This window comes from Canis lupus, chromosome 4 (assembly GCF_011100685.1).
Source record: "Canis lupus familiaris isolate Mischka breed German Shepherd chromosome 4, alternate assembly UU_Cfam_GSD_1.0, whole genome shotgun sequence".
Lineage (NCBI taxonomy): Eukaryota > Metazoa > Chordata > Mammalia > Carnivora > Canidae > Canis > Canis lupus.
The window spans coordinates 20,182,082-20,206,481 of record NC_049225.1 but is presented as its reverse complement, the minus strand read 5'-3'; the positions used below and the strand labels follow the sequence as shown (position 1 = coordinate 20,206,481).

General features: G+C 40.4%; 2 protein-coding genes across 8 annotated transcripts in view; one reads left to right on the top strand and one right to left on the bottom strand.

The window, feature by feature from the left end:
• The first annotated feature begins 9,677 nt into the window (after positions 1–9,677).
• Positions 9,678–23,782, top strand: ATOH7 (atonal bHLH transcription factor 7). Of its 2 annotated transcripts, XM_038534110.1 has the most exons (4): positions 9,678–10,227; positions 13,564–13,764; positions 19,056–19,150; positions 22,253–23,782. In XM_038534110.1, exon 1 carries the CDS (start codon positions 9,678–9,680, stop codon positions 10,134–10,136), a length of 459 nt encoding a protein of 152 aa, XP_038390038.1. In that variant the 3' UTR covers positions 10,137–10,227; positions 13,564–13,764; positions 19,056–19,150; positions 22,253–23,782. The 2 variants fall into 2 exon arrangements, with proteins under 2 accessions (XP_038390038.1, XP_038390037.1); XM_038534109.1 differs by lacking the exons at positions 19,056–19,150; positions 22,253–23,782 and adding an exon at positions 15,799–15,937.
• The window catches only part of MYPN (myopalladin), a 110,080-nt gene continuing 100,214 nt past the window's right edge, over positions 14,535–24,400 (bottom strand). For all 6 annotated transcript variants that reach the window (XM_038534108.1, XM_038534106.1, XM_038534105.1 and 3 more), the window contains one exon: positions 14,535–23,027. In XM_038534108.1, coding sequence (XP_038390036.1) covers positions 22,858–23,027 — 170 coding nt within the window. In that variant the 3' untranslated portion in view covers positions 14,535–22,857. The remainder of the gene's footprint in view (positions 23,028–24,400) is intronic.

Sequence of the window (24,400 nt, the reverse complement as noted above, 5' to 3'; positions counted from 1 at the left end):
TTTTTAGCAGATATACTAGGTGCTGTGTTTTTCCATTAGGAGGCATACAGTGTCTGATTCTGTCTCCAACTCTTTTTAGTTGGTCAACTGGACAATAATTAGAAGCATTCAAATAACAGAGGTAGGTTATTTGCAGGCATGAGGTCTACCACTAAGCTTTGGGCAATAACTTTGGGTTAGGACAGATTGAATCTGACCCTGCCGCCAATGCCCTTCTCTCTACTGGCACTCCTCTCCTTTTCTGTGTCCCTTTAATTACAGTCAAATTCCCACCTGGCTGAGCAGTGAACCTCTGATTATCTTCCCGACAGTTTTTTGCCCTGAAAATTTTTCCAGCTTTAACATACTTCTCCCAGCACATTCATCTCACCATTGGCATTGCCAGAAAATTTACATGCTCTCAAGTAACTTTATTAGGGAAATCTTCAGGACTCAAAAGAATGACTAGAATATAGAAGAGAAGGAATTAGTTCATTAATTTCAAAATTGCAAGTTAAACTTTTGAGTTGTAAAGATATATAGATTTTTTTAAAATTTATTTTTTATTTATTTGAGAGAGAGGAGGTGAGACATGCAGGGCGAGGGGTGAGAGAGAGGGAGAAGCAGACTCCCTATTGATCAGGGTGGGGCTCAATCCCAGGACCCTGAGATCATAACCTGAGCTGAAGGCAGATGCTTAACCGATGGAGCTACCCAGGCACTCCAAGATATACAGATATTTTTTTTTTTTTAAATCAAACACTAAAATGTTTTAAGGAGGCTTTTTCCTTAAATGTAAGATTATGGATTCAGCTTGTATTTTCCAAAATTTTTGTGTGTGGACACTGCTCTCTGGATAACCTCTGAGATGAAGAGTTTCCATGGCCACATAATTTGGGAACTCTGTATATCTCATGCTGAGAAAGACCATGATCATAGTGAAAGCTCTGAAGAGTACTCAGGTAAAATGCCTATATAGCTTTGTTGAAGCCAGAATTTCCTTTTCTTAGTTGAAGGGTAACAGTTTCAGAATACTTTTTGAGATACCAATAAAGCTGATTTTCTGGGTAAAGTAAGGCATGAGAGAAAGGAAGCACTGGAGGCTAAAGTCACACTCTGGAATTCCTCTGACCCACTCGAGTCTGAGGACACTGGGGAGATTGAATTGGTAAGAGGTTCTCATAATGGGCTTCTGCAGAAAACTTGTGTTCTAGGGATATTTCTTGGCCTAAAGTTATCAAGTATTTAAGTAAATTTTTGGCTTCCATCCGAGATGACTTCTTGCATCCTGCATACCATCAGGGGGCATGGAGCCATGAACCTATGTTTCCTGGAGTGCAATTCAGTATTTGTCAGTTAGTAGCAAAGCAAATTTGCTAAGTGATTCAAGTGACTTACAGTGACAAATTACATGGAAAGTGCACATTAGCCACTGAGGATTAGGACAGATGTGTGGAGGGAGGGGCTGAGGGCATCACTTGTCATCTGAGCAATGCAGTCAGCAGCATGGTTGCATGACTGGCAAAGCACAGGGTGCTCAGTTGCCTAGGTCACTGAAGAGGAGATAAACATGCAAGCAAGCAATGGAGCACCAGGGTTGGAAGAGCTGACTCTGGTGAACTTGGCCTATGAGGGGGATGGTCAGAAGTCCAGGGTCACAGGGGTATTGAAAAGTTAGACTCTGTCATCTGGTACTGACTTCTAAGAATCTGATACGTGAAGAGATGCAGAAACAAGAAGCTGTAGGTATGGTGAAATGTGGAAGTGGTCAAGTCCTGGGGCTAGGGAGGTATATGTAGGTTAAAGCAGACCCTTAGTCCTCTGAACTTTAATGAACAACTGCTATGTGCTGGTCATAATTCTAGGCACTTGGGGCAACTAAGGCCCTGTCCCTAACATCACAGGTCTTCCAGACAGGGCCCAGTACAGCACAGAGCATGGGCTCTAGGGAGAAAGAACTGGGTTTCAAGTCTACTCACTGGCTATGAGTTTGGTTTTATCAGGGCCCTCAGTTTTCTTGGCCACAAAATGAAGATTATAACAGTCTCTACTCAAAGGGTATTGTGAAGATAGGAATTAACACCTGGTAAACACTTGGCATTTTCTCAAGGCATTACTTTATTATGGTGATGATATTGGTTTCTTTGGTGTAAGGTCAGCCTGAATAAAAACTTCAGTCAACCAAGGAGCAAATACATATTTATCCAACACTCTTGCAAGACCCAGGTATCTGAAATTTGCCCCTTCCCTCAAAGAACTTTTAACCTATCTGGAGAAACAGGAAACAAATTCATAAACAGAGACCAACAATACCAGTTTTAAATATTCACGGTGGTAGAGATTTTTGCAGTATGGTCAACGCTATTTCTAGTGCCTGGCACACAGTGACTTCAATAAATATTTGTTGAATAAAGGAATGAAAGTTTGAAACCATGAAACAAATTGAGATATGGTTGTCAAATGAATAGAAAGTGTATATACTCCTATGGCTACCAGTGCTGGATTCCACTTAGTCACCGCCAGGAATCTTATACAGATACCTGGTCAGCTGGCATGCTATCCTTTTGCTCCCTGCTCAGTGGAGGTCAGTAGGAGGCTGGGGCACAGACAGAGAAGTAAGAATCAAACATGATGGTGAGGAGGAACAGGAATACAGAATTAAAAGACCCAAGTCTTTGGACATTTAGAAAAATTTGTTCAGCCAAGTTGCTGAAACTGCACAAGGAAACAAAAAAGCAACACCAACTAAAATTGAGAGAAAACCACTTCCCCCTGGGGGCAGGGAGCAGGTATCAGCGGCTGGCCTGGGCCAGCAAGACCTCTGGGCTTTTACTCTGAGCTGACTCAGGTACTGCCTGAAACCTGGATTGTAATGAGAGCCACCCTTTGGGGAAGTAAGCCACCTGCTTACTGTGAAACAGCGAATACCACAATTTCAGAGCAGACACAAAAGCAGCAGGTCTGTTGCCACTGCTTTTGGAGGACAGTTCCCCGCCCCCCCCCCCCAAAGAGTCTGTATTAGCAGGAAGAGAAAGAGCTATCTTCCTAGGGGAACAGTGTCTATTCTCCCTTTGTGTGTGTGGTCCCTTGGTCTATCATTTCCTCCTCCCTTCTTTTTTTTCTTCAATCAATATTTCTTGAGCATCTGTTTTGTGCTAGACACAATTCTACTATACTGGAGATACAGTAAAGAGGAAAATTCTGAATTCCTGGACTTGCCAAACAAGCAGCTAAGGACATAAAACTCTGGATAAAACAGGAGTTGAATGATACAACCAAGCCAGCCAGGGAAGATCTGGAGAAACTGCATTTGAGGCCAAGGGAGTAATCAGGGAAGAAGCCCCAAGGTGGGGGTAAGCATGGGAAGTGGAGGAGGAGCATCCTTTTGAGGGGGCAGCAGTACGAGATGATGTCAGAGAGGTGGGGTCACCAGCTGAAATCCTTCTTCCTCCAGAGCATGGTAACATCTCTCTGCTCTGAGCTCCTAATGGTACTAATCATGTACTGCTTCATGCCTAGGACAGTGGTCCCAGCTTTTCTGATCATATACTGCTATCAGAAAAAAAAAGCAAAGTACATACTCATATATAAATGTTTTTATATTTTGTATACTATAAATAGATCCCAGGATAGAATTTTTTTTTTAAATGAGGTAAAATAAGTATCAGCAGAATTTCTAATCTTTTCACATATTCTAATGGACTATCTTGTGTGCTGTTTGGAGACCATAACCCTGGTTTACTACTCAGGGTTAGTTTTCTGATGTGTTGGGTCTTATCTCCACAACTGGATTGTGAATTCCATTAGGCTAATGGCTGTCTTAACCCTGATGTTGTCTGGCACAGGACTGAACAGATGGAAATAGTAATTACTGGTGAACACACAGACAAGGAGGCATCAGTGTAGAGGGTCTTCGCTGGGATGCATAGGTTCTGTGACTTTGCTGTTGCCTAGATAAAAGATTCCTTGTACCCGTCAGGGTTCAACCAGGGAAACAGAGCCACGGTGCAGATTATGGAAGAAGGAACTCATTACAAAGGTGACGACTTACACCAGGAAGGAGCTAAGAATGCAAGGGTCCAGCAAGGGTTGTTGAAGCATCAAATAATAGTCACTAAGCAGCCCTTGGCTTTGGTGAAAGAGTGAGAGCTTGCACGGAGGTCTGGAAGGCACGTATATCCAGCCACTGAAATAACACTGGGTGGGTAGGTATTGCTCAGTAGAGCTGGCAGTCAGGAGGGGAGAGTAGATACACAATGAAAAAGTTCAAGAACAAACTGGAAACCACTTGCACCTCTGTGACTATCTTTCATGGCCTCTAACCTATAATGATGTTCAGAGCATGGTGGCTTCTCTTCTGCTTCCCAAAGCTCACGTAACTTCCTTTTGCCTACCTCAAATCCAGAACTATACAGGGAAGGGCACTCTGAGAAACACAGCTTCTGGCCCAAATTTACCATAGAACAGTGCAGCACATCCCTCAGATTGATTCCCTTTGTTCTGCTTCTAGACCCATGAAAAGAAATCATGATTATTGACTTGTCTTCTCAAATACCTCCGTTCTAGGAAGGGAAGGCCCTGGATGGTGAATGCAAATATTCCAGTCACTGGAAAAATAGAGCATCCCCTGAACATTAACACTTTAAAATATGTGTCTGTAACCATAAAATTGAACATCAAACTATAATGAAATCACCAAACTTACTGCCCAATAAGGTTCTGAGCAACAAAAGGGAAGAGGAACTCCTTTGAATTTACTCTTCTCTCCCTGCTCCTGTTCTCTCTATGGAAAAGCAGGAAAATAAAGCAAAAATGAGCAGAAAGGAGGGGTGGCTAAGCCACCCGGGCTGCCCGAAACTGAACTGCCATAGGTCATTCTATTTACCCAAACAAGCACCTATACTGCTTTAATTGTATGCCAAGCACAGATCTAAGTGTTTACAAAGAGTAACTATCCAATTCTCATACCAGTCTGTAAGATTGGCTCTATTATTAACCCTCTTTTTAACAAATAAAGTTAAGAGGCATAGAGAAGTTAAGTAAGTTGCCCAAGTTTGTACAGCTGGGATTCGCACATGGCTAACTGTAGCTTTATGTGTAAAAGATTAAAAAATTATTCCTTAAGTTCATTTTCATTATCATTTGTAAAAACTATTCACAGCATGGAGTATTAGCTGTCATTTATTTTTTTAAAAGGTTTTATTTATTTATTCATGAGAGACACAGAGAGAGAGAGAGAGAGAGAGAGAGAGAGGGAGGCAGAGACACAGGCAGAGGGAGAAGCAGGCTCCATGCGGAAAGCCTGACGTGGGACTTGATCCCCAGTCTCCAGGATCACACCCCAGGCTGCCGGGCGGCGCTAAACCGCTGCCCTAGCTGTCATTTAAAGAGTGACTTTCTTAGGGACCAGGCAGGGTCCTTTATAGCTAGAGTCTCATTTAATGCTCTCTACTGCCCTGTGAGGTAGGTATCATGATTCCACTTTGCAGATGGAAAAATAGAAGTGATTTGTGCAAGAGCACAAAGCTAGTTGACAGGAGACACAGGACTCAAAACTGACTCCAAAGATGGTGTTTACACCAGATGCTAAGAGGAGGCTAAGATCCACGATGGAGAAGAGTGAATGTGGAGCCCAAACCATGCAAGTCAGTCTGGTTCATGGCGATGAGAAACCAAATTAGACTGTCCAGCCAGAATTTTCAAGCAGTATGTGAAGTGATGAGGGTTGGAGAATCACCTGGGGCACTAAGGTGAGCCCATACTTTCTGGAGATAGGTAATCATGTCTGGAGCCTGGTACAGGAACCCCTGTATCCTTGTCATCTTTCCTCTAAAATAGTGTTTCTCCTATTTTTCTACTCCTACAGGTGTAAGCTCTTTCTATTCTCTGCCCCCCCCCCCCCCACCTCACCCTGCCCCATCTCCATCTGCCAGTTTTGAAATCAGGCCAACCCTGAGACATACAGTAACTGCCAGTTCACCTGGTAGGATCATACCCTCAGTATAGAAACATTGTGGAAGTTTCTGACATGCATGTTCTTCTGGCTCAAATGGCTGTATTTTTTAGTAAGTAAATTGCTTCTTTGCAATTTTGCATTCAAAATGTGGAGCTAATGAGTATATTCTTTACAATATGAGGGAAAGCAAATCCTTTATATGGGTTATTCAGTAGGAATGCACTCTTTCTGATTAACATCTATCATTTACCTAATTTATTTTTCTAGCCATTCCATTTGTGTCATTCATTACCTTTTATTGACTAGGCACTGTGCTAGAAATTAGGATTATATATATATATATTTTTAAAGATTTTATTTATTTATTCATGTGTGAGAGAGAAAGAGAGAGAGAGAGAGAGAGAGAGAGAGAGAGAGGCAGAGACACAGGCAGAGGGAGAAGCAGGCTCCATGCAGGGAGTCTGACATGGGACTCGATCCTGGGTCTCCAAGATCACGCCCTGGGCTGAAGGCGGCACTGAACTGCTAAGCCACCCGGGCTGCCCGAAATTAGGATTATAAAATAAATAACACTCTCTGTTAAGCACAAAATTTCTAATTTTATTACTGAAACCTTTACTATTGGCCTGTCTGACTTTGGGAAGTCACTGGTGGATCTCAGTTGCCCCACTGTAAACTGAGTAGCTTGTATTAAGTGATCTTGTAATTTGAAAGCCTCTAAAATCAAAGGATATAGGAGATTTTAATACAGTCATTAAGTTGCTTAATACCCCTGAGCATAGTGTTTAGTTTCTATATCTCACTGTCTCCTTTATAAAATATATGGGAGGTACTAGAGCAGGTTTGAAAAAGTGTATTCCAAGGAACTTTGTGAAAGGTTTTTCTAGGAAAAAAGCGTTCTGTGTTCAAAAAGGTCTAGGTTTCTGTACCTTAGGACTTTGCAAAAACTTTACTATACCAATTTTGCTTCATGCTTCTCCAAGGAAGAGATAGTGGATATGTTTCCCAAACTTACTTGACAATGAAATCCTTTCTCCAATACCCTCTTTGTAGTACTAATAAATTGTCCTTCAGAATACATTTGGGAAATGTCTTACTGTACACACTATATGCCGCCTAAGGCCCTTTTATTACAGTAATATTTTCTATCCTGGATCGATTTCACGTCATAGATATCTGTTCGTTTATGTTCTTATGTGCTGTGTGTATACTGGTATTTTTCCTTTTTCTCTTCAAATTGTGCTATTGATTCTCTTGGTGCACAGGCTATAATCTCTCCAAACATTAATACGTGGCCTGAAAGATCATGCATCTTTTATTTATTTATTTTTTTAATTATTATTATTTTTTTTATTTGTGATAGTCACAGAGAGAGAGAGAGAGAGAAGCAGAGACACAGGCAGAGGGAGAAGCAGGCTCCATGCACCAGGAGCCCAACGTGGGATTCGATCCCGGGTCTCCAGGATCGCGCCCTGGGCCAAAGGCAGGCGCCAAACCGCTGCGCCACCCAGGGATCCCTCATGCATCTTTTATAAAAAATATTTATTTATTTATTAAAAATCATGCATCTTATTAGCAGTTTGATCAGTAGTACTCCAGAATAAGTGCATAGTATGTTTTGTGGAGGAACATTCCAAAGAGTATCACAGAAGAGGCTCCTTAGGGGAAATGGATGAGATAAATGAACATGAAAAATAATAGGATTAATAGGGCAGATTTCCATAAAAATTCAAAAAATATATTTGACATTTTGATGATGAAATAACTGTCTTTCCTATCACAGGACTACCATTCCTGACTAAGACTATCAGGACTCAGAGTAACAGAGCTGAGTGGCTCCACACAAAAGTCTGTGTTCAACATCTGTCACACTGGATATCATTAGTGTTCAATCGCATCCTATTGTCTTCGTGTTACTCAACTTCATTTCACTGTCATTGCTTCAGCTGGGGTTAATCAACTATTTATGGGAAGACTGGACTTGGGAGTCAGAGCATTCACAATAGGATTTTAGTCTGAGGCAATGGTGAGGGAAGAGAGTTATAGTAAGAGGACTGATTGTGAGTTTGTTGAAAACTGAATTAAACAAAAAATATCTGAGAAATATGCTGATATAATCCGTATTTCAAAAGGAGAGAGACATACTTGGTATTCCTGAAGATTCCAGAAATGATCCTGGCTTGAATCTATTTGGAGCTGGTTTCTTTGCCACTTTACTCTTCCTTACGAGCTAGAAAAAAGCTGTGATGAGAGAATCAAGTTAATGGGTTCTCTGTATAAATCAGATCATTATCAATAGTGGAAATCATTCTTTGTTATTGTTCCTGAGGACAGCTTATATAACTGAAACATTCACAGAGTGTGAAATATTTACAGTTTTATTGGGGGGGGGGGGGGGAAATTCCTTCACTAGGACTTATTCTTTTATTTTATTTTCTTATTTTTTTGGACTTATTCTTTTAAATCTCACAAATTACTTAGACGTTTCCATTTTGCACATATATGTGCATTCTGATTGGTTTTATTAGATTTAAATGTCAAATTAAATAATAATCATCTCAATATATGTACCCAAAACATCTATGAACCTCTTTCAAGGGAAACGGAGTATAAATCTTGAGTTAATTTGCCTAAGTATCCAAACTCATGCAATCCAACTATATAATCAGAAAAATATTTTTCGATATACCATTAATATCTTTTGATATGTTACAATAAATTATTCTGCAGAACACAGCCAAATCATTTGCACAGTAAAATTCCAGGTCTGCAATATTAGGACCTGCTCACTTGTCCCGACTTACTTAATAGCTAGAATAAAAATGTCAATACATTAGGCCAGCATTAACCAAAATTGTCATACATCTTGACAAAGCTAAATCTTCTTGAGCTTCTAATATAGCTCATTAATTCCGAGACCAACATGTTCACACAAATAATTTCCAATAATTTTAAAACATCGGTCCCGTTTTTTTTTTTTTTGATATGTAAGCTGCCCGTCGATATGGGAAAAGATGGACCCAGCTCTTTCCCCACCCCCACCCCGCTATTCTTTCGGGGACAGCCAGGCCACTCCAGATGGTGTGTTACTGTTGGACATAGCTTTGGAGGAACTTCAACAGACGAAGGCTGTAGTGTCAGGATTTTGCTGTGCGTCGTCCCCCTTCCCCCCTGCAGTTCCCAGGGTAGGAAGGTGCTGAGATGGAAGCCGAGGGACGCCCGCCCACCTGCCACCACCTGTTCCCTCCCTCCGCCCTCGGCTATAAATCCTCCTCCTTCAAAGCTGCATCCAGCAACTCTCCAACAGCGACTGCGGGGGGAAAAAGCGCTCCTTCTCCCTCTCTGAGCATCTGGAAAGATCTCGTCTTCCTGAAAAAAAGAAGTCTCGTGCTTTCCCAGAGGACCCGAAAGACCCTGCCCAAACCGGCCACACCAAACTCCGCAGCAAGAAGGTTCCCTTCTCTTTTTCCAACTTCACGTTGGGGGAAAGAATGACTTTGTCTTCAGCACCTTAGTTTCCCCCTAAACTCGAGCAAGCGGAGAGACGTCAATCTGGTTTATCCAGTACCGCGAGGCGGGGTGGCGCGCTCCCCACTGTAAACTCTGACTCCACGCAGGTCGGCTCCGTGCATGACTTACTCGCTCAGCAGAGCCACGTTGGGGAAGCGGCTCCGTAGACCGGCTCGCGCGCAGGCCCCGAGCGGGCGAGCGAGCTCAGCGCCCCGCTCCCCGCGGCCGGGGGATGAAGTCCTGCAAGCCCGGGTCCCCCGCGGCGGGAGCGCGCGCCGCAGCCCCGTGCGCAGGCGGCGCCCAGTGCGCCGGCGCGTGCGCGGGGGCCGGGCGGCTGGAGAGCGCGGCGCGCAGGCGCCTGGCGGCCAACGCGCGCGAGCGCCGCCGCATGCAGGGGCTCAACACGGCCTTCGACCGCCTGCGCAGGGTGGTGCCCCAGTGGGGCCAGGATAAAAAGCTGTCCAAGTATGAGACCCTGCAGATGGCGCTGAGCTACATCATGGCTCTGACCCGTATCCTGGCCGAGGCCGAGCGATTCGGCTCGGAGCGGGACTGGGTCAGTCTCCACTGCGAGCACTTTGGCCGCGACCACTACCTGCCGTTTGCGGGCGCCAAGCTGCCGAGTGAGAGCGAGCCCTACGGCCAGAGGCTCTTCGGCTTCCAGCCGGAGCCCTTCCAGATGGCCAGCTAGGGCGCCGGGCCTGCCAGGGTGCGATGCCCGGGGACGGAGCTCCAGCAGGTGGCCTCGGATGCACCCTTAGGATAAAACAGCAGACTCTCAGGTTGCTTTTATTTGCATCACCGGTCTTACGGACACGATTTTATTGCCTTTCTCTTTCCTCTTTATTAGTATCTTGTAGATTTCATTAATGGATCTTGTGAATGGTTTTGATTGCTGTGAAAATAATGCCCCCTCCTCCCTTTTTTTTTGGGGGGGGGACTACTTTGAGGGAACACAACTTTAAAAAAATAGGATTAGGCTATAATGCAGTTTCAGTCCTCCGAGAAACGATCAGCTTCTTAAACTTTGTGAGTCTGACCTGTTCGGATGAAGTTGGAATATCCATCACTTGTGTGTGCTTAAAACAATTACCTTCCCGTCGTGTAAATGTATTTATGCTTAGTGCATTGTGTGTGTATGCATGAAGTAGTTCATACTTTCCTTTTGCTAGAGTACATGGGCTAGAGTCTCTGTATTTTTTAATGTATACATTATTAAAAATAGATTTTGTAATATATAAATAAAAATGTGGGTTTGTTTTTCATGCCAAGTGCCCTGCTAGTTTCCTGATGGCAATAAAGGCCTGTTTGGGAGCGATGGTATCGAGTGCTTCCCTGAGTAATAAAGATGTTGAATGTTTAAATTTAATTGCATCAATTGGCAAATGTGCCCTTTTGTAAAAAAAAAAAAAGGACAAGCTGATGAGAGTGTACAAGTAATTAATTTGAGAACTTTCTCTGTGAACCTGGAAATGTAGATATATTTTTCATGGTTTTTTAAAGATTAAATTAGTCAAAATAATATTTAGCTTTTAAGTAAGTAGATACACAATTCCTCAATATTTTATTTAAGCCAATTACTACTAATTCCTTACAAGTACCCAAAATACATATTTGTTCCTATATAGGAATATATACTTTTTTTAAAAAAAAGATTTTATTTATTCATGACAGACACCCACACACACACACACACACACACAGAGGCAGAGACACGGGTAGAGAAGCAGGCTCCATGCAGGGAGCCGGTCGTGAGACTCAATCCAGGGTCTCCAGGATCACACCCCAGGCCGAAGGCGGCACGAAACCGCTGAGCCACCAGGGCTGCCCTATATAGGAATATATATATGTTAATATTATATATATAAATATGACCAGCACAGAGAAATCTTAAAATGTTGCTTATGTAAGTGATTTCTGATTAAAAGGAGCAAAAAGGGCATCACTACCATCAAAGCTAATCAAGATTAGAGCAAAATAATATGCATGGTATTGGTATTTGAATTACTTTTATAAATTTGCTTAACCATTGGATGAATAAACCAAACCCTTAAAATAAAGAGTGACTTGGTGGTCATCAGCACTGCACGCATTATTAGAAGGAATAATAATTAGAAATAATAACTAGAAAAGGCAGGACTCTTAAGTTATGTGTGCATTTGGCAATTTTCACAAGTCAACAGGAACAACAGTGACATCCCCCAAACTTATCATGGATTCCAATGCCTAACATCAGATGCAGCCACCTAGTCGCAATTTATCTTATAGAAAGTCTCCGTTGTATTTTTACTTTCTTAGTTGTCCCTAATTATCAAAATCCATTTGGTTTGTAATGAGTGAAATTGTCTTCCCTAGGGCATAAATGTAAACTTATAAAATCACAAGTGTTATATCTAGAAAGCTTTGAGAAGCCAATGCTGCATTTCCCTTTCCTTCTGATATTTGAAACTGAGGAGGCTCAGGACTTTGCTTCCTCACTACAAATTAGAGACTAAAACATTTAGGCTCTTAGAAGACACTATAGCTCACACTACGCAGCTCTAGAAGAGATGATGCCAGGGCTTCTTTCTGGCCACACTCCACACTGCAGTGTGCACTTGAAGGAATGGCAAGTCTCTGGGCATCTGCCTTCTGTACTCGTTGGGCATAATAATTTATTATTTAGACTCAGAATGCTTTGTTAATAACCCAGTAAATTTTTAGAGTTTGAGAATGAGTAAATTCAGTACCAAAAAATGTATTAATCAGGAAAGTTCTCAAAAATATAGTAAGATGGAGTCATTTTTCCGGTAGAGTTTATATCCCACTCTCTAGACTATAAATGCCTTGTAAAAGAGAACTGTGCTTTTCATTTTTATTTCTGTAGAGGGATAGAATAAACTCTTAATAAATATTACTTTTTTGTTATTAACAGTAATTTCTTAATGAAATGGAACAATTTAATTAAAATGGTGGCGTTCTAATCCCATGCTTTTTCTTCCTCATCCCCATTCTCCAAAAAGAATGGGAATCTATCTGTTAAATATTTTGTCTATGACTGCCTGTTCTGTGTTTCTGAAATCTCTGGAAGCAATTTATTTACGTATTTTTTTAAGATTTTATTTATTTATTCATGAGAGACACAGAGAGAAAGGCAGAAACACAGGCAGAGGGAGAAGCAGGCTCCATGTAGGGAGCCCGATGTGGGACTCGATCCCAGGACTCCAGGATCACACCCTGGGCGGAAGGCAGGCGCTAAACTGTTGAGCTTCCAGGATCCCCTCTGGAAGCAATTTAGTTCTTACCAAATCCCTAAGCTATCCACCCCACTTGATGTACTATTTTTTCCTGGAAGACACTTGAGGGAAAAGTAAATGGATCTCAGTGAACAAATCCAGTCTTTGATAAAACTCCAAAAACTATACATTGGGAAATCCATTATGATTTATGTAGTAGAAACTTGGATAGCACAAGCATAAAATCTTTTTGAAGTTAAGATTTGTATGTTATTATTATTTTTTAATTTTTATTTATTTATGATAGTCACACACAGATAGAGAGAGAGAGGCAGAGACATAGGCAGAGGGAGAAGCAGGCTCCATGCACTGGGAGCCTGACATGGGATTCGATCCCGGGTCTCCAGGATCGCGCCCCGGGCCAAAGGCAGGCGCCAAACCGCTGCGCCACCCAGGGATCCCTAGATTTGTATGTTATTATACATAACAGATTGTAGATTACCAAAACACCTAAGAGTTGCTACAGTATTCTATATTGTCCACCTTTGAAAAATCTGTGTTCTTTCTAATTTGACAACAGGACATATTGAAATTGAAAAATATTCTTTTACCTGGGCTCCCTTTTATAAAAAAATCAACAAATATTATCAAGCACCTACCCACATCCAGGCTTACTCAGCACCACTCTTGTCCTTGGGTGTGCAGCCAAGAAGAACACAAATATACTAATCAATAAGCAAAGACTTTAAAAAGACTTTAAACAGAGTATAGCTGAATGCTTTAACAGTGTAGTACCACTAACATATGCCATTAGAACTCTTAAGAGGGGACATTAAATAATAAAAGAAGACTACCCTGGGCAGGTTTTCAGTTTGATCAGTTATACATTTGGGCTCTTCCTAGGTGCTAGCTGGAGGCTGAATCCCCAAACCCCAGGGTCAGAAGTCTTGAAGAACCATATATGAAGAGAGCTATCAAGTTGGGAAAGGCCAACCAAGCCAGTGGTTCTCAACCCTGTCCACTCACCAGAATCATACCTAGAAGTCTTGAAAAAAATACCAAGTCTGGGACCTCCAGTTCAAGAATTGATTTAACTGCTCCAAGGTGAGACTTGGGCGTAGATAGTTTAAAATTATCCCCAGATGATTGCTGTCATTATTAAGAACCACTTAACTACAAAACAAAACAAAACAAAACAAAACAAAACAAAAAACAAAAAACACTTAACTGAACAATGTGTACTGTGACATCACTAAGATGACACCACTTACCTCATTACCAGAAACTATATTGACTTCCAACTTTTGGTATTTGCAGATATTAAGAAGGATCAGGCTATCTTTCATAACATCCAATACAACCAGCTTCTTAGTTATTGAGGTGGCCTTTGTACTAATGAAGATCTAAAATTTCTGTTAGATATGAGCCAGATAGAATGTATTTGGGTTGTGGTTAGTAGAACTGTAGAATTCAACAATTAAGGCTCAGTTACTTAAATTTTGCCATCTTACAGTAAAAGCAAAGTGTTGTTTTTGGACTGAATTTGGCTAACCTCTGCTCTCTGCTCAGGCATCACTAAAGATACCTCTTTTTGCTACCTATGGGTGAAAACAATTTCACCCATAACAATTTCAAAGTGATCAAAATCATAAACATATGGTCTGTCTTCTTACATGGGTATAAGTCATGAATACAAGTGGGTACAAGCTTTAACAATTGTTTTATTGAAGTAACACAGGTCTTTGAGATTGCTATTTTAAACTGGCAGTGTATCCAAAAAATACCTGAGCTGAAAGAAAACCACTGAAAACAAGAATTTACCTATCTCACTACATCATCTGGATCCAAAATACAAAGCAAAACAAACCCAACAATTAATTGAGAATAAATAAAATTTTATTTAATGAATAAAGAAACAGTCCATCACATCCTCTAAATTGCTTTTTAAAATATCCAGGTTTAATTAAATACTGGTTCTTAATTCTTATTTTTTCTTCTTCTAATTGCAAAATTTCCAAACAAAAACAACCCCCAACAAACAGTAACAATGTCATGGAGATGACTGGTCTACCAGAATACAGTACCATATACCTTCTGAAGAAAGACAGTTTTTGCTCACAAACATTTGGGCTTAAGCGATCACTTGTTTTCAGTTCCACAGAATATCTAACATGCACGATGCAGAAGAACAGGAAAAAAAAGCCAAGATCCGTTAATTGCTTTTAGTAATGGAAACAAAACATACAGTTTATGTATTTCACACATTTCAAAATGGCTGCTATAATGGTTTCGCCATTAGGATTTCAATAACCAAAAATATACTTTAGAAAATAAGTTGACTCAAGCTTCCTAAGATGGAAGCACACCATGTTTGTAAGAGGTGTCTCTTGATTCTGATTGAATTACATTAGCTGTGGGTGCTCTATACCTCAGTTGAAGCCTGTGTGTACATGCCTGTGGGCATACGTACATCCTTTGTCAGTCCTCATGGTTGAAATGAATCATTGGGGTTAAATTCAGACTTGATGAGCTGAGAATGCAAAAATAGAGGCCAAGAGCTATGCTCATTTTTGTGGATCCGTATCTGTTATCCTAAAGTTGATTCATTTCAACATAAAGCCATTGATGTGCTAGCATGGAACGTTTTTATCACTGGGGTCTTGAATAGTACAATGAAGTTGACCTAAACTGCTTAAGCCAGAAAAGAATACAAGAACTCCTTTGCTCTTTCTTTGTGAGCTGCAGAGTCATTATTTCCACTAGCTTCATTGTGGACACAGGAGTCAGAGTTCCTGTAGGCTATTGTACCTATGCCAAAATAAATGTTTCTGGAATCTGCCTGCAGAAAGTGGATGGAATATTTCTTGAATTCATTTGATTTTTTTGTTAGATTCTTTTTTTAACTGCATACTATCTTGGAAGAAGATTTCACCATTATGTACTACAAAATAGTGGGGCAGGAGAGAAATGTGAATCTTTAAAGCAAATTTACTTACTTTGGAGAAAAATATTTTAAATGCTTCCTAGGGAATAAAAAACTGCTATTACCATTTTTTCAGTCTCTAAAGTAAATTCTTCATAAATATTTGTTTATCCATACTGGGAAAGTTTCAATCAAGTATTTTGTTTATTTTACAGGTAAAGAAACAGACCTCAGAGTTATGGAAAAATCAGAATGTGTCTGAAATTCATCTGAGTTATTAAAATCCCCCCTGAATTCCTAGAAATCTACCTAAGAATTCCTAGAAATAAAGAGCTATCCTAATGCTATGAAGTATTTTATAGATTTTCTATCTTAACAGAAAGGTAACAAAGAGAGGAGGTTAGGTTCAGAAACTTAATGCTAAAGATTGGAAAAAGTAAGTGAAAATCAGAATAGAAGATAAGGTGTCTCTGAAATGAAAATACTGAAAAAGTAAAATTTAATTTATCTACGTGTGTTAAAAAATGCAATTGCATGCAAATATGCAAATGGTTTAATTTGAATTATTTTAGCGTTTTAACTCTCCTTAAACACAGTAAAACCATTATACTCTGTACACATACACATTTAGTAATCCTTTGGTAGTGACTGCTATAGTCAATAAATACTAGCATATAGTTTGCTGAATTCTTGCATTGTTAATTATGGGAAAATTACAAGAATCTGCTAGTTTGCAGATAACACTGAATCTGTGAGAAACATCAGGTTCTTTGGAATTTTGGAACATTGAGTAATTCACTCTTACCATACTATATGAAAGTAACATGTTTCTTATGGGTATTAAAACACCTCTTTTTTGAGGGGCACCTGGGTGGCTCAGTCAGTGGTTCAGGTCATGATTCCAGGGTCCTGGGATAGAGTCCAGCATTGGGCTTCCTGCTCAATGGGGAGTCTGCATCCCTTCCCCAATGCTCTTTTTAAAAATATTTTATTTTTAAGTAATCTCTACACCCAACATGGGGCCCGAACTCACAACTCCATGATCAAGAGTTGCATGCTCCACCAACTGAACCAGCCAGGCATCCCAAAACATCTCTTGTTGTATCTCCATTAATTTCCAGTCTAAACTCATCAAGCCTCTCCACCCTCATCTTTCCCATGGTTGAAATGAATCATTGGGGTTAAATTTTATTTTATTTTATTATTTTAGAATGAATTTTTATCTTAGAGTGTTAAAGAACATACTATAAGAAGTCTAGTGGATTTGCTGATATTTTAGGAAGATTAAAACCTAGTTATCTTTCTGTTGGTATTTAACCAACTTATAATTCATGTTGTAATTTATACAATTTGGATAAGAACAATTTTTAAAAATCATTTAAGTGTCAAATATATTCGTACATTAAAAAATTGGTTGAATCATCATCAAAAAATCATCTTTAAACCTGGAAACTAGAACTGTTTTCTTTATATTAAAGAAAAAATACATTTATTTCAGCCTTAAAATATTTATTGTTAAATCATATTGAAATCTTTTAATTTTTCTTATTAGGGAAACATTTTCTGTCCACTCATGTTAAAATATTCTAGCAAATTTGTGTTTATAGGCCTCTACATTACAGCCATTCTCTTTATGCTTACTCTCAGCATTTACAGCACAATTCTCAGAGGATTGAAAAGTGTGTTCTTTCTCTATTTCTTGCAATTCCAAGGCTATTGCGTTTTGGAGTTTAAGGTGGCCATTATTTACATGTTAACAAAAGGCAGCCTGTTTATCATTCTATATTACCAAGTATGCTAACTAATAGAAATAAGAGGCAAACATATTTTCAACAAATATGCATTTTTTTTGCACTGCACAGATTTTTAAAAACATAGTATTAGCAACTTTTTTAGCATACTGATGACCACTGCATTGTCAAAGTTTAGAAGATGCTTGGCATTCTTCAAGCAATGTTTCAGCAATTAACTTTCTGAAATATTGATCCACATAAAACAAGAAAAGGCAATTAGTGGTAAAAAGGACTTCAACAAGCTTATTGTAATCTAAGTAACTGTTTGTCTTACTGGTAAGGCACATTGATTTTTCTACTAAACCATCAGCAGAGATACTTTGAGACCAGGTTACCCAAGGACCCTTGAAGGGACCTTGAATAAAGGTCATTAGAAATTTGCCTTTGAGTTTACAACCAACTTAAAAATGGCCCTTATACAGACAGACTTAGGCCAGGATCTCAGCTTGGAAGGTACTTTGGGAGTGTGTGGGGAGGAAGAGGACAGAAGGAAGCTGTGATCAACAACAACAATTTGGATGTCTGATCCAGTTAGTTTTCTAGACCTCTCCCAACCTGATTTTTTTTTTTTTTTTTTACTTTGTCAGCAATTCTGTCAATTAGAAGTTGATAGGAATTAAAAGGCAGCTGCTTTAAAAAATGCAGCCCCTCTGTGAAGTTAAAAGACTCTCTCAGGCATTCAGAATTTGTTCAGTTGGACTGCTTTCTTCTCACCATTGGGCCAAGATGCCTGGAACTGGAGTTAGGTCATTTTGGAGCATGAAGCATGCTGAAAGGCTGAGATGGGATGTGTTACCATAGAGGGGGAGCACAGGGCATCTAGGGAGAAAAACACAGAATGGGGGATAGATGCAGAAAGGACCTTCGACACATGTTAGCTTTGACACATCATAGATACAAAAAAAGGAGGAAGTCGTCTCTCTTCTTTTATTGGCTAATTTGCCTGGATCCTGTTCTTGGGACCATAACCTAATCAGGGGTAATAAATAGTATAACTCAGTCATGAACTGAATGGACTTTACTGAGTCCACTTGGGAATCTAACATTGGGTGTTATGTGTGTAAGGAAATATATTCTGAGTTTTAAACAACCAATTTGTAAGCGAACATTTGGCAAGCAACCCATTTATCATTTGAAGATTATCCAAATTAACCTGTCTCTACAAAAGTCAGTTTTTGACTCCTCTGGGAGTTATTCTCCGTGGTAAGTTTAATTCAGAGCTCTGGCTCTATCTACTGCTCGTCTCTCAGCCATTTAATTTCTCATTGGATGCTTACAAAAATTACAGGAGGAATAAAGAGAAAGATGCAGTGATACCAGTTTCACTATTTGGTAATTCTGATGAAAGACCTTCCTTTAGTGAAGGGTGCTATGTTTCAAAAAGGTGCTATGTTTCATTTAAATGGTGCATTTTCTTTCTCTATTTCCCTTTTGATCCCCATTTCCATGACTAATCAAGTTATGAAAAGCCCTTCAAGTTGTTTGGAGAGAAAAGTGCTTATGGAACCTGTATGGCTTTTAGGAACAAAGGGCCAGACAAATTACACCAACTTTCCCTCTTTCCCTGGTCCATTTTTGCAGATTTTTGAGCTTCCTCTGGGGGCTTCATGGATGCTACATGTTGCACAAAATAGTAGAGTCTAACAAGGCCAAAGCATGTGTTTATTTCTACTTTCTAGGCATGCTCTGCATGTGCCACAAGGGGGAAGTTATATTCTTCACCAGGGCCAAAACTACAGTTTTATGTCATCTGCATCCCTCCGGACTTTTCCGGGTGAGTGCTGAAATTATTCTTCTCAATCTTAGCTGCTCTTTGGAATCACCTGGGAAGCTTTAAAAAAATACTGATGCTTATACCACAATTCAGGGTTTGATTTGGGGTTGTGGCCTGGGTATTGAGATTTTTTTAAAGCTCCCCAGGAGATTCCGATATGCAGCCCAGGTTAAGAACCACTGCTCTAGACTCAATTCACTATATAGAAACATACTGACTTACATAACTGAATTTTAAAGTTCAATTTAGGTCAATGAATATTTATTGAGTACCTACTCTGTATAAGGTACATAACTAACTTTTGACACAGTCCATACCAGCAGTAGCTAAAACCTAGTGTGGGCAAGACTGGCTAGTGCAAGGGGAGGGGGCAGGCAAGTATACAGAGGCTATGTTTTGTATAAAATACTACACAAGGTCATCTTCTTCCAGATTCAAGAAACTTGCTATAAGTTTTCAAAGAAAGTAGAATTGTATTTGGGTGGGGCCTGGGGGATCAGAAAATATTTTGCAGAGGCAGTGGCATTTCAGATGGATTGGAACAGACAAGATTGCCATAGGTGGAGGTTGGGGAGAGGACCTTCCAGGTAGAGCCAAAGAGAGTCATGTAGCTGGAAAGCAAGGGCCCGTGTTTGCTGCCATACTGGGTGTATCTTCTGAGGAATGGGTTGAAAAGCTTTGGGACCATATTGGAACAGGCTTTGAATATCATAGGGCAGAAGAGCTGGTACCTGATTTGGCTCCAGGAAGTGAATAGGGGTTTGAAATTGGAGAATAATATGAGTGGGGCAGTACTTCAGGAAGAAAATGCTGACATGGATCTGGGCTAGATTTGAGTGGGAGAAATGGCAGGAACTGAGGCAGAAAGGCCACTTAGAAGTCCTTTATTATGGTTGAAGTCAGAAATATTGAGGGAAATTAACAAAGTAATGCAAGTCTGTACTGGAGAACTACAGCAGGATGGAAAGAACAGGATGAATGTAAAAGAAATAATAGAGTTAGAATTAAAGGGATCTGTTAATCGATTGGCTAGAGGAAGCAAAAAATGACTTGGTTGCTTTTTATTTGGATTGCTAGGAATGTGATAGTGTCATTAATAGAAATGAAGCGAGGCTGAAGAATGGTTTATGAAAGGGAAGATGATGAACCTGATTTTGGATATGTTGAGTCCAAATATATTCAGTAGAACCCAAATTTCTTATATAAGTATCCCTCATCATAATTGACTTCTAATGGAATTCTAAGAGCAAGGCACTGATTCGTGTGCAACACAGTGGAGGATTCTGCTTCCTAGGAAATATGGCACTATCTGGAGACTTTGGGTGGCCACAACCTGGGGATGGGCCACAATACTACTGGCATCTAGTTAGAGGCCAATGATGCTTCCAAACATCCTACACTGCACAGGACGTCCCCTGCAATGAAGAATCATCCACCCCCAAATGTCAGTAATGCTAAAGTTCAGAAATCCTGCATTGACATAATCCAGTACCTGCACTTTCAGGAATTTTTAGGTTTCTTATATTTTAGGTTAGACAGCGCCATCCAGTGGCCAAATTTAATATTTATCCTAATTCTCTGCTGGACACTGAAAGGCAGCAGATAAAAAGTATTCGGAAAGTGAAGACATATAGAGGAGAAAAATATCCTTTCTTGGGAGGACTCTTTAGGGTTTACAGAAACAGATGTGATGGGGAGGTCAAGTGTAGACTGTGAAGGGACAATTCTGCAGGTCTCTTTGGCTAGAAGATATTTCATAATAGAAGCCAATATGGAAACAGAACATTTTATAGGATGCATTCTGTATGAAACATATACTATTTCATTACAGTTACCTGTATTTTTAGTATTGTTCCTGAATACATGAAAAAAGGAAACCAAATCTAATAGTTTCACTGCATAATTGACTGAAACCTTTACTTCTTAAGGATGTAACCTATGGCATTTTATCTCATTAAGAAATAAGGATTGAAAATACTAAGATGATTTTAGAATCATAAAATATATCAGATGGAAAGTACTAGAAACTTCTATTTGATAAAGAATAGATTCCCGCCCCCCAAAGCAGCACTCTTTATGCCTTACATCTTACGTCCCGTACTAGATTGTAAGCTCCCTGAGGTCAGGGACTGTGTCTTATTCATAAGTCTCTAGCATAGCATCTTATACAGAGTAGACAAACAAATGATTTTTTTGAGTGAATGAATTTATTTTTTTTTTTTGTACTGGAAATCCTTGCCTCGAAGTGAAGAAAATTTCAAGCCTTTCTAAACAATTACTCTATTTGTTCATTTGAGTAAGATGCCACCTGAGGGTGCCTGAGAACACCAGACACTTGGGCATAAGGATGGTAACAGACATCTCCAATTCATTTCACAGGTGGGTCTGGAGCACACTGTGCTGTGATGACCATTCCCAGGGTAATTTTTGGACTGCTGTACGAATTGCAGATTTCTTTAATATAAGATTCATTCATCCAACAAATATCTATTGAATGTCTATGTGGTGCTAAGCACTCATTTAGGCACTGGGGATAATTGCAGTGAACTTGTCTAAAAATTCCTTAAGAGGCAGGTTTTGAATAGGTGGCTTAGAATAAAGATGCATATTCCCTTTTCCTTCCACTTTCCTGGTTAGCATGATATTTTCTATATAGAAAATGCAAACGAATGACCTCAAAAACAGTTCATACCTATTAAAGACCTCTCCTTCCACACCCACTGCTCTTCTAGGGCAAGTGAAAAACAACATTCTCCAATCACTTCCTCTCCTTGTTTGCATCTCTTCCTCCCTCACTGCCTCATACACTTCCAGACTTTTGGGGAGAGAGGAGTGGCCGATGATGACAACTCTTACGTATTTTGCAAGGGCAACTGAAGCTAGTAGTTTTAAAAGTGACCCCACAGATTTCTTTTTGGTTGGTTTACTAAAAACCTTTTCATTCTAGAATTTAGGATGTATAAAGTCAGAAAGAAAAACCACTCACCATTATATCCAAAAGAAAATGGTGCAGACTAATGGGGCCTTGTTTTGGCTATAGAACAAGTGCACTGTGCAATATTGAGTGTTTCAGTGATTTTTTTTTTTTTTTTTTTTTTGTAGCTCAAGCACATTTTGGCACCTTATAATATGGCTCAGTACACTCAGGATAAGTAAATCAAAAGTGCTTCTCCACATTTGTGAGTTGTATGGCATGATCTCTTAAGGCTAAGTAGAAGCGGATTAAGTGAATCCATCAAAATGACTGCTATGGACGTAATTGATGACAGGCAATGGAGACCTCCCCACCTTTTTCCTTTGCATTGTTTGGTGAGTTGGTGATACCTAAGGTCACTACTGTCTAACCCCTTTCAGCCCAAGCATATGGCCCCTCATTGCTCCTAGTAGGGCCTAAATATCCCTAACATAGCAAGGGGCAGGGGAGCATGCTAGCTTTTTCCCAAAGCAGTGGATGACTTTATGACATCTTTGGTTCATCTGTATCATCTTCTCACATTTTTGTTGGAATCTTTAAAAGGCACAGCCCAAATCCTTCCCCCAGCTGAGACTGCAAGAGTCCACAGCCGACTTATTCAAAGCACTTCTTGCCAAGGGTCCAGCAGCATGAGAACTTACTCAAATCCAGTTGCTTGGAAACCACTGTGTCTGGCTTGTCCTCCTTCCCCCTCCACAGTCTGCCCCCATACACAGCTGGCACCCAGACATTCCTAAAGTTCATCACTCTCCACTACACTCCGCGAAGAGCATGAATACACCATTGAGCTTTCCATGGAGGAGAAGGCAGAGAAAATGTCAAGTCCTTTACTGGTGAGGGATCCGTAGCGACTGCCACTGGGCCGGACGGACATGGGTGGTGGGATCTGCTGGTGCCATTGAGCTGGGAAATGGACCAAATAATATGTTACGATCAAAGGAATGCATTCTAGTGGGTACAGTGCGGGGATGTTTTCTGTTCTCATTCCAATACTTGCTGTGAAATATTATCCGGGTCTGAAATGTGTGATTTGCAAAAGAACAATAAAATCTTTCCTTCTCTGCCAGGAATGGGCAAATTGCACTTGGTGATGTCTTATACTCCTAATTCTGAAACCCACAATCTGGGACTATAAAAGTGGCTGACTAGGGTGAATTGTCAAAATATCTCCTCTTAGGTCCCCTCACACTGACCTAGTATGGGGTCTTCCAGGGACAGCGTAGAAAGAGCTGTAGGCTCTCAAGGAAGGTACCTCAGAAAGTAGCGACAAGAAACCTGAGGTAATGGCAGCCAAAAGATGGGTCCAGACCTCTGAGAAGTACCTATCCCATACCCTAATCACTCATCAACCACTAACTACCCACCACCCTAATCAGATTTTAATGAATTATAGCAAGAAGACTGAAAAGTAACTTATGTGCAATCAACCATGGTTCAGGGACATAAGAGCATCTGTTACAATTTCCATGTTCAGCAAGTATCGTCTAAAGGAGACCCTGTTTTTAGCAGAGGTGGTCCCTAGGCTTGAACACGGTCTGAATGAAAATATCCATCCAAACTGCTTTGTCTTTGCTGTTGTGTCTGATTCAAAAATTATCAAACAACTTCTGATTGTTTAGGTTTCCAGGGGCCCTAATGTGGAGAAGGGGGGAGCATCAGGTGGGGAACATGGATGCTCCAGATCCTAGAAAGCTATGGATCTATTTAGCATTCTGATTTTTAAACTGGACCTTTATTGATTTCCTTATTCAGTTTTTTAGAGTCTAAATACCTCTGACTGAATTGATAAGATCAAATTTTGAAAGCTACGAAAGTGAGGACAAAACTTCTAGCAATTCCACTGAAGAGTAGGCACTCAGTAAGGCCACAGTGAATAGTCCAGTCTCTGCTCCATACCTTTTAACCTCTTCTGTTAGAAGCCCTACTTTGGATGAGAGAGGGGACCCTACCTGCTATCCCTTAGACAGGCAGGAAGTGGTGGTGGTGGTGGTGGTGGTGGTGGTGGTGGTGGTGGTGGTGGTGAGGGAGTAGGGGATTGATTTTAGCCTAATTCTTCCAACCCCCTTTTCCACTCCCAGGTCCCAACTGAGGAAATAGCACCCTATTGTTGGTGCTGCTCAATGGAGACAGGAGCCCGAGAGAGGTGAGCCCAGAAAAACGGAACTGGGAAGTGGAGGGCAGGATTGGGACAAGACTTATCAGTTTCAGGGCTTAATGGTACTGAGTTTCTTAGTTGGAGACCTATTTCCCTCTGTCATGGTGAAGTGGATGAAATG

Excerpts from the sequence above, each read along its gene's own strand:
- ATOH7 (XM_038534110.1), top strand. The coding sequence starts at position 9,678 with ATGAAGTCCTGCAAGCCCGGGTCCCCCGCGGCGGGAGCGCGCGCCGCA.